At 47.1% G+C, this 8717-nt stretch overlaps 1 protein-coding gene across 1 annotated transcript in view; it reads right to left on the bottom strand.

Moving 5' to 3' along the window:
* Positions 1–7949, bottom strand: part of WNT8B (wingless-type MMTV integration site family, member 8B) — a 12582-nt gene extending 4633 nt beyond the window's left edge. Inside the window, exons 1-3 of the mRNA XM_009704954.1 lie at positions 7891–7949; positions 1550–1583; positions 129–267 (exon numbers count right to left, since the gene is read on the bottom strand). Coding sequence (XP_009703256.1) covers positions 129–267; positions 1550–1583; positions 7891–7949 — 232 coding nt within the window. The remainder of the gene's footprint in view (positions 1–128; positions 268–1549; positions 1584–7890) is intronic.
* Positions 7950–8717: the final 768 nt, after the last annotated feature.

Genomic DNA, 8717 nt, shown 5'->3' with positions numbered 1-8717 from the left:
TGCCTTGGAGAGACACATCCCAGGTGGGGATGCGGAAGAAAAGGAAGCACTTGGGAAGAGAGGAGGGGCCCATGGCCTCTAACCTGTAGCAAGGGGGTCACAGTATTGGTATCCAATGCTTTCCTTACCACTTCGCAGCCCACCGTGGCTGGAGAGCTGCAGTGCCCTCTCGGGGCAGTTCCAGCGGTCCCAGGCGAACTGGAACTTGCACTCCTCGATGCCGCTCTGTGCCCCAGCCGCCACGCTGCTGGAGTAGATGAGATAGGCCTAGGAGCAGAGCAGCAGGTCAGGAGCAGGGACAGTGTGTGCCCCGCTTCAGCCTCCCAGCATTAACTTGCAAAACTGAGTCAGAATGCATTGGCCAGCATGTCCGGACAGCCCCATGGGTCACAGGTTGGGAGTGTCCCCAGGCTACTCCCAGGGTCCAGGAGAGTCCCTCAGCAGCTCTAGTTTCCATTGCAGGCAGCGCAAAGCTGGCGTAGCCCCAGCCACTTCCCACACAGCAGTAGGGCTGATGCAGGCGTGGCTTTCCTGCCCTGCGCTGCATATCACGGGTCCTGCTGCTTTAGGGTCTAGATGGCGAAGCACAGTGCAAAACATCAGGAAGAACATGGCCCCAGGCTCCCCAAGAGACTGGCATTCAACTGAAAATAACTTGCATGCCCTCTTACAGAGTCAAGACGTACAGAGCTGAGGAGGTCTCTCAGGCTTGGCTCCCCTGGGGAGTAGAGCTCACCGTCAACTCACCAAATGCATTTTCTGCTGTACTGGGCCAGACCCTAAACCCCCAGGAGGAGAAGGCTGAGCTGTTGGCTGTTAGGCATGTTGGGAGATGCGCCAGCCAGCCCCTGCAATGGGGAACCCCTTATCTCTCCCACATGAGAGGAGGCAGAGCCTTCTCAGAGACCAGGGAGCTCCAGGCCAGCAGGTGCCTCAGCCTGCCTCCTCCTTCACCACAGCACCAGGGGGACAGGCAGTGCTCTGGGGCAAGGTCACTCCACCACAGCATTGAAAGCTGTAGAAAGAGCTAGATGGGCTTGGAGGTGTTCCTGGGGAATAGCCAGGATGAAAATTAGGTTAATTTTATAACTGGTCCTGGCTAGGAAAAAAAAGCTCTAAAAGAGGAGTGCAAGAAGGTAGAGGATCAAAACCACTGAATTCCAGTTGTGCTCCTCAGGGAAGAGTGTTTTGCAGGGCCTGCAGAAAGTACCTTTCTAGCTTGATGAATGTGGATCCTGATGCTAACCTGATCATTAGGAAGCAATAGATGACAGGTGAGAGCCTCAGCTGGTGCCAATAGACAAATCTCTCAAATCTGGCACCAACCAGCTTAAAAGGACCCCAGGCCAAAGTTGCTGAGGGCTGACACAGCTCAAGGAGCTGTATTTCATAGCAAGTTATTCCTGGTCCTCCTCTGCCTTATCACTGGAAATCTGGGGGTAAGGGGAGCTCTGGCCAAGGCTGGATGGAGAGGAGAGTGGGAAGGAGGAGGCCCGCCCTCCCTGGGTTTAGTGGAATCAGGGACAGAGATCAAAGGGATTTCTCTTACCTTGGGGCCTGTCATCAGGAAATTATTCACTGACCTGGAAGACAGAGACAGTGTCAGCAGGGAGGGGGTGATGGTGGAGGGCCTGGGGAATGCCTGGCATCCCAGGGCTTTCCTCTTGGTCCCCCCCAGCCTGCCTGTCTCCTCGCTGAAGGCACCTTTGGTCTCTCCCCTTGTCTTCCCTCACTGTGAGCCAGGACAGTGCCTTCCCCTTCTCCCCACCCCACTCCCCCAACCAGGCTGTACTGGGCTGCAACCCCTTCACTGCTCCCTGCTTTTGCTTTTCTTTGCACAGCTGCCCTTCATACTAATCCCTCCAGGTTTTTTTTAGGGCTTTCCTGTTCCCCCAGCCTTGCTTTTACCTTACCTAACTGCAGCTTGGCTTAACTCAGAGTAGCATTGCCTCTAGCCCCAAGAGCTGGACCATGTGCCAGCACTGCTCTCCCTGTGCGACCATGCTGAGGGAAGGACAAGGTTGCACTGCTGCTCCTTTGCAGCGTATGTTCTGGCAGCATCCCCCCAAATCATGGTCCCTTGTTTTCCTGTGGTGCCAGCTCTGGCTGCCCACACTCTCTTCTTGATCACGTTATGGTGATGGCGGAGCAAAAACACGCTTGTCCTCCTCATCCTGCTGGGCCCTGTGCAGAGGGAGAGTGGGGGTATGGGGCAGGGGGTGGTCCTGGCCAAAATTAAAGTCTCTGGTGTTTCCACTGAAGGTGCGAAGGGATCAACTCCAAGGGCCACAAGGCAGTGTGGCTGATCTCCATCACTCTCCCCACGGGCTTGCAGAGCAGAGCCTGGTCAGCCTGAATCTCTTTCTGCAGCAAGAAAGACTGTTTTGAGAGCAAATGGTCAGTGTTAGAACTCCATGTGATGCAGTGACCACCATTAGGAATCTGGAGGATGCCTGGGTGAATCCAGCTTAGCTGTGTCATGGCAGAAAGGGCTGAGGCTTTAAAAAAGGCCCAAGAGCCAACCCCAAACATCCCTAGCCAGAAATGAGGAAAGAAAAGGGAGGTTTCTCCTACAAACACTTCATTCCAGTCTTTCCAGGTTTGCAAAATAACCCTTATCACTCTTTCTGGTGAGTCTCCAGAGCATCTCCCCTGCCAGCACCTTGGCAGTCCAGAGAGATGGGTGAGTGCTGTTATCCCCAGGGGAGGACTCTGAGGCCAGAGAGGTGGCATGAGTGGATTGAGATCTGTCAGTGATCAGGAAAAATCGAGTGCATGCACTGAGAGAAACTGGGCTCTTCAGCTTCTTCTTGAGATGATGTTCTGCTTCAAATGCTGCATGTATCGCAGTGGAGGATGCCTCTTTTCAACTAGCCCTTGCAGAGCCTTAACCCACACTCTGTCCCTTCAGAGGAGCAGTACGCTCCCCTCTCCACTCTGGCATGCCGTGATGCTTGCTGCTTTTCTAGCTCCTCTCCATTCCCTGAAAATCCCAGTAGCTAGGTGGACCATGGCTGGATGTGGGGGAGAAAGGTGTGGGTTAGGGTATGTTTTTTCTTCCCTGTGTGTTTTCAAGCAATGCTGTCTGGAGCCACAGGTATTCCTGGTAAGGGGGAGAAAGGCACTGTCCCGTTGTGCTACAAATCCAGCATGGAGAGTGCAGCAGCATCCCAGGGTGGGCTCAAGCACAAGCAGAAGCAGGCACTGCCATCCCAAGCCAGAGGACAAAGTGTAGTCATGCTGCAGCCCTGCCATAGACATGGGGGCAGGACTGGTGCCCATACATCAGACACATGAGAGATTTAGAGAGGATGTTTCCCTGCCCTGGAAAACCACTGCTACCGTCAGCGAGCCTGTTTCACCTCCACTAGAACTGCCCTCATGTAGATCCTCTCCAAGGTACACCACAAAAAGGAGGTCTCGTTATTTTACCTTGGTCAAAATCACAAGAAACCTGTTCTTTGCTATTACTCACAGTTTAGAAAGAGTTGAGAGAACTAGTTTGCAAAGTTTCACTCTCGCAAGTCTAACTGTTGTGGTTTTTTGGTGGAAATGTGTCCATATTGATGAAGCTTGCTTTGGGAAAGATTCCCCTGATTCAAAACTGGAGGGAGAGGGGTTTGCCAGGGCACTGCGGGAGCAGGAGATCCTTTCTCTTTGTTCCAGGCCTGGGATTCAGACCCGGCTGTGCTCCAGCCCCCGTGGGTACGTTAGCATGAAGTTGATGGCTGTTTTGCAGAGGAATTTTCCTTTGGGGGCTGCTTCTGCATTGTACAGCTAATTAAATATTTCCTGGGACTTGGAGAGACGGCATCTGTAGCCGGGTGATTAGAGCATCGGGTGACCTGAATCACACAGGGCCATGAACCTAGGGCTATTCAGACTGTGTAAGCTCCATGCATCCCCATCCTAACATAACTGGGTAGCAGCATGAACAAGTCATTTTTCCATCTGGTTTCCCTCCTGTCCTTTGCCTTGACCTTAAGTGCTTTGCTATGGGGACCACACTCAGGATAGTGTCAGTGTGAATCTGAGCCCCTGGTAGCAGCTGTGAGAAAACTCTGGTAAAATGCTCCTGTTTAGGCAAGATCTAGAGAATTGCAAGTCCTCTCTTATCTTGCTTTTGTGATCAAAACAAGAGTACATCCCACCTGCATTGCTTCCCACCTGGGTAGGAAACACGAATTTCACAGTGTGCAAGAAGGATTTGCTCCAAACCCTTGCTAGCTTCATCTTGAATTAGGAACATCTGAGCAGTTGCAAGGGTGGCTTTAGAAGGAGGACAGTAATCCACAAGTTCAGAGTTTACACCTTTTAGCAGGTGTCAATTGACAAAACTGCATTGAAGCAGAGGATCTGTTCCTCCCAGGATAAACCTCAAGGTTCACAAAAAGGCCAAGTTCAGGATATGACAATTCACCATCTGCAGCTGAGCAAATGGTACAGTAGCAGTTTCCCAGCAGGATATTCTAAACATTTTAATAAAATCTGACTTAATAAAGTCAGAGAGACAGAAGGCATTTTCCCTGAGCTGTCTGATCAACAGGCAGGCACGCTGCTGTGTGGGTTTGTAGGACTTAGACAAGTAAAGGATTCACTTAGACTGGTGCACTTGACTCCCCCACATTTAACTCCTGCACTTGCAAGTGGATTCAGGAGAAGGTGAGATGGAACTGTCGTATGGCTGGAGGCTAGCTGGGATTTTTCTTATTTATGCTGAGAGGGAAAATTAATAATGGAGACAAAATCTGTGCGCTTTGTCTTTGCTCATATGATCTGTCTAAGAAAAATGCATTTCTATTCTGGATATAGTCTCCAGCAAGGGCAGAGCGTAATTAAGCCACTTGTTTCACGGATGTAGTGCAATATTGACAATGCCACTACAGTCATCTCTGTGCTGCAAATAGGAATCACTATGAAAATGAATCTCTCTTCATTTTTGTCTCTGTAGTGCAACTTTTATTTATTTATTTCTCCTAATTTTTGTTGCCACTGTAAAGCAAAGCAGAATGTAATCCTAAACTAACCAGCTAGCTGCATCCAACAATGAGTGTAAACCAGCCTAATTCGCATGACTTTGGCATCACCACACTGATTTAAAACTTTTTGAAATGACACACACGAAAGGAAACGCTTGAAATTATTTCTCTTCTCCAAGAAAGCTTACAGGGTTTCTAGATATCTAGACCCCTTTGCCTTCACCTTCAAATTCCAGGACAGCATTACACAGACTGAAGCGGAGCAAAGACAGACCTCAGCAGGTAGAGAAAGGAGTCCCACCAAGTTCTTCAGCCCTCTCCCTAGCCCATGCAGGGCCCTGGTCACGGCATGCTGCTTCCCTCACTGCAACTCTATGCATCCCGGAAAAAAGCAAATCTAGGGCAAGCGATTTTCATTGCATCCGATATTAGGAAATTATCTCAAAGCTAATGAATATCTATAGCAGGAGTTCTTTTTGTAGTTTTATTGAACCTGAAAGCAAATAACCCTGCCCAGCAGCTGTCCCATTATATTTTACACATATCAAATAGTAATAAGCCTCTGATAATTTCTGCTCAGTTACAACTGTAATCAATAACAGCACCCCGCTTCTATGTTTAGTATGACCTAAGAGCCTTATCAAATCTCCCATTAAAGTATTTTTTTGATATCTTATCACCCACTCATGCTATTGTGCTGCTGGTTCAGCTCTTTAGAAAATAATAAAGCTGTATTTAGATCTTCACTGTATTATTGTAAATACAGAAAACGAACACAATTTCACTTTGGATCTGAGTTTCATTCTCAAGTACAAACTCCTCCAAGTTATTAGAAAACTAGTGACACTGGAAACTAAAGGCAATCCCAAAGCTGAAGTGTAAAAAAGCATTTAGAAACAAGCTGCTGCATTAGAGATTGTTACATTATTTCCACAGGACAGGAGATCGGGAGGCAACTCATTAACAATTGGAGCTTTACTTTTTTTTTTTTTTCCTTAATTTCTTTCTATTTTGTTATATTTATTTGTTTTTCAGTTCCTAAATGCAGCCCTGACATTTTGCTCATCTAGAAACATGCTGACCACGGCAGAATCTAATCCACACTCAGAGAAGGGAAGTGGCCACAGAAATATATAAAAAAATTATTGTTGATCTATATTTCCCCTGCTCCTAATTCTTGTGATTAAATAATAGGAAAAAAGAATCTTGTTGCTTTTTAAGCTGTTGGATCAGATAAAGAAGACCAGCAAAAATTGCAAGCAAGATTATTGTATGATTCCCACAAACCTTGCTTTTTTATCCTCAGGAGTTAAGGGACAAGGTCTGTAATACGATAATTTTGAATAAAGTTTGCAATTTTCCTTTCTCTCAGGAAATTATGATCTATAAGCAACATGCGGAGAGAAGCAGCGCTATCTCGATCTATAAACTCTTCTCTTAGATAAAAACTTCTGAAAGGCAGACAGGGAATTTGGACATCCAACTTCTATTGAAAATGCCTGGGATTTCTATATGTAACTCTACTTTGTGCTCTGAAGTTTCTCCCCTCTGAACTGTTTCTTTAAAATGTTGGGGTTTTTTAATCTTTTAATGTATCCTAAACCTGATTATATTGATGAAAGCAAGAAACATACACAGGAAGAGCAGAAAAATAAAAATAAAATCAGCATGAGTTCTTGCCTAGCCTCTCTGCATAACATACATATTCCCCTTGTTCCAGAAGGGAGATTTATCTTGAGTTTGCCGCTGTATAATATTTAGACATATACAAACTGTTGCACATTCTTTTAATGAAGGGAGTAGAAAATCTCTGAAAGAACATAAATTTCACTCCCAGCCTAACAGGAATGACTTCCCATTTACTCTTGAGTTTCTCTTTCTGTAATTTTGGTTTCTCCATCCATGGTAATAATCCTAGAGATCTGCTATGGGGGAGGCAGGGGATTTTAGTATTTGAACGGGAAAAGGCTTTCCTTGCTGTTAAAGAGAGGTCTGTAACCCACTGAGCAGATTCCCCAGGGCATCACAGAAATGGAGAATAAAGTTTGGGTATTCAGTAAAAATCACATAGGAAAAAATACCTACAGAGCCAGGTCATTTGAGTCCATCTCCATTTGGGCATGGAATAGATATACTCCGCAAGGAATGATACCAGATTTGATACAAGTTGTAATCTCTTTCTGTTCACCCTTATAAAACATTTCTGGAAATAAATGTAAAACCACCCTTAGGACAGAGCAAGAGGCCCACAGGAGATGAGCACGGGTTTGTGCACGGGGGAACTGGTCTGGTGGGACTCAGGTGACTGGCAACCAAGCCGTAGCAATCTCTGTACAAAATCTTCTCCCCTGGAATTCCTAATACATGAATTTCAGACATGTGTAATCCTGACCCTGTGCCTGCCAAGGAGCGCGGGTCTCAGGCTGCTCATCTGGAGTGATGCTCTTGTGGATCTAACTCACCCCTGCTGGCTCTGAGCTCTTAATCAGGGACTGTACTCTTCGGGCAGTGCGGGAGAAGCCCCACTTGATTTGATTAAGACAAGAAACAAGCTGACTGTGAGCCTCTGGTAAAGCAGAAATCCCTGGCTCTCACATTGGGGTATCTTCCCAGTTGGAAGTGTCGGGCTAGATCCTCCGCATCTGCTCTCCTCTATTCTATTTTACCCCACCTCAGGATTTGGCCCATGTAGTTATTGTTGGGAGGTGCAGGGGAAAAGGCGGACTTTCTTCGATCTAACCTCTGTACCAATGAGTGTGTTGGGATTTAGTTAAATATCTGGTCCCATTAAAGACCAGAACTGAGCTAAGTGCGAAAGAGGGGACATTTAGGAAGGTGAAGAGGAATTGCCTTAGGGTGTCTGGGAAAAGCACCTGCCTGTGACACAGACTGAGGTGCTCTCGATACTCACCATGCACAGCAGGATTGGAAGAAGGGAGTGAGGAAGAAGATGCCCAGATAAGGGTCCATGTGAAATATAAAATCCAAATAAAGAGGGAGAAAGGAGATCCTAAAAAGAAAAAACCACCTGGGTACCACCACTACCACCAGAGGAAAGAAAAAAAAGAAAAAAGAAACACAAAATTAGGGAAAGGATGGAGGTTTTTTTTCCACCCGGCAGTCCTGGTGTGATGAAGAGGCGTATACCCCCTGAATCCCAACTTCTGTGAAGGGTAAGCAATCCTAAAGTAAGAGCTAAAGGGGGTTGGTGAAATGGAGCCACAGAACTTCCTAAGAAGAGATTATCTACTTAATTAAAGATTTTTTTTTTTCCCTAAGTCCTTCAGCCAATCAGGACTCAAGTGCCAGAGAGAGATTGAACTGATGAAAAGAACACCCCAGGTTCCTCGAAGACAAATGCACCACGAAAGGGATAAGAGGGAGGGAAAAGGGGAAAACAAAAAGAACGAAAGAAAGAAAAGAGAGAGAGGGATAAAGAAAGAGACAGCAAATCCCTTAAAGTAATCACTAGATTCAATCTTCACCAGCCCTGCCCTGCCTCTCTGTCCCCCGCAAAGGCAACTGGAAGGGCTGCTTTCAGCATTCCCTCTCCTCCTCCTGCCTTGGAGACATCACTGGGGCTGGGGTGTGCTGGGTGCTCTGGGATGGGGGGCTTGAGTTCAGGCCATCCATGCCCACTGCTTGGAGGCCATGCAATGTGCTTCAGGGTGAAAGCTGGGAAACAGATATGCAAACATCATCTCTGCCTCAATCTCTCCCAGGAGTTTAAGGAGAATC

Source organism: Cariama cristata, unplaced genomic scaffold (assembly GCF_000690535.1).
Source record: "Cariama cristata isolate BGI_N322 unplaced genomic scaffold, ASM69053v1 scaffold30037, whole genome shotgun sequence".
In the NCBI taxonomy this organism is placed as follows: domain Eukaryota; kingdom Metazoa; phylum Chordata; class Aves; order Cariamiformes; family Cariamidae; genus Cariama; species Cariama cristata.
The sequence above is the reverse complement of the archived record's forward strand: the minus strand, read 5'-3'. Positions and strand labels throughout refer to the sequence as shown.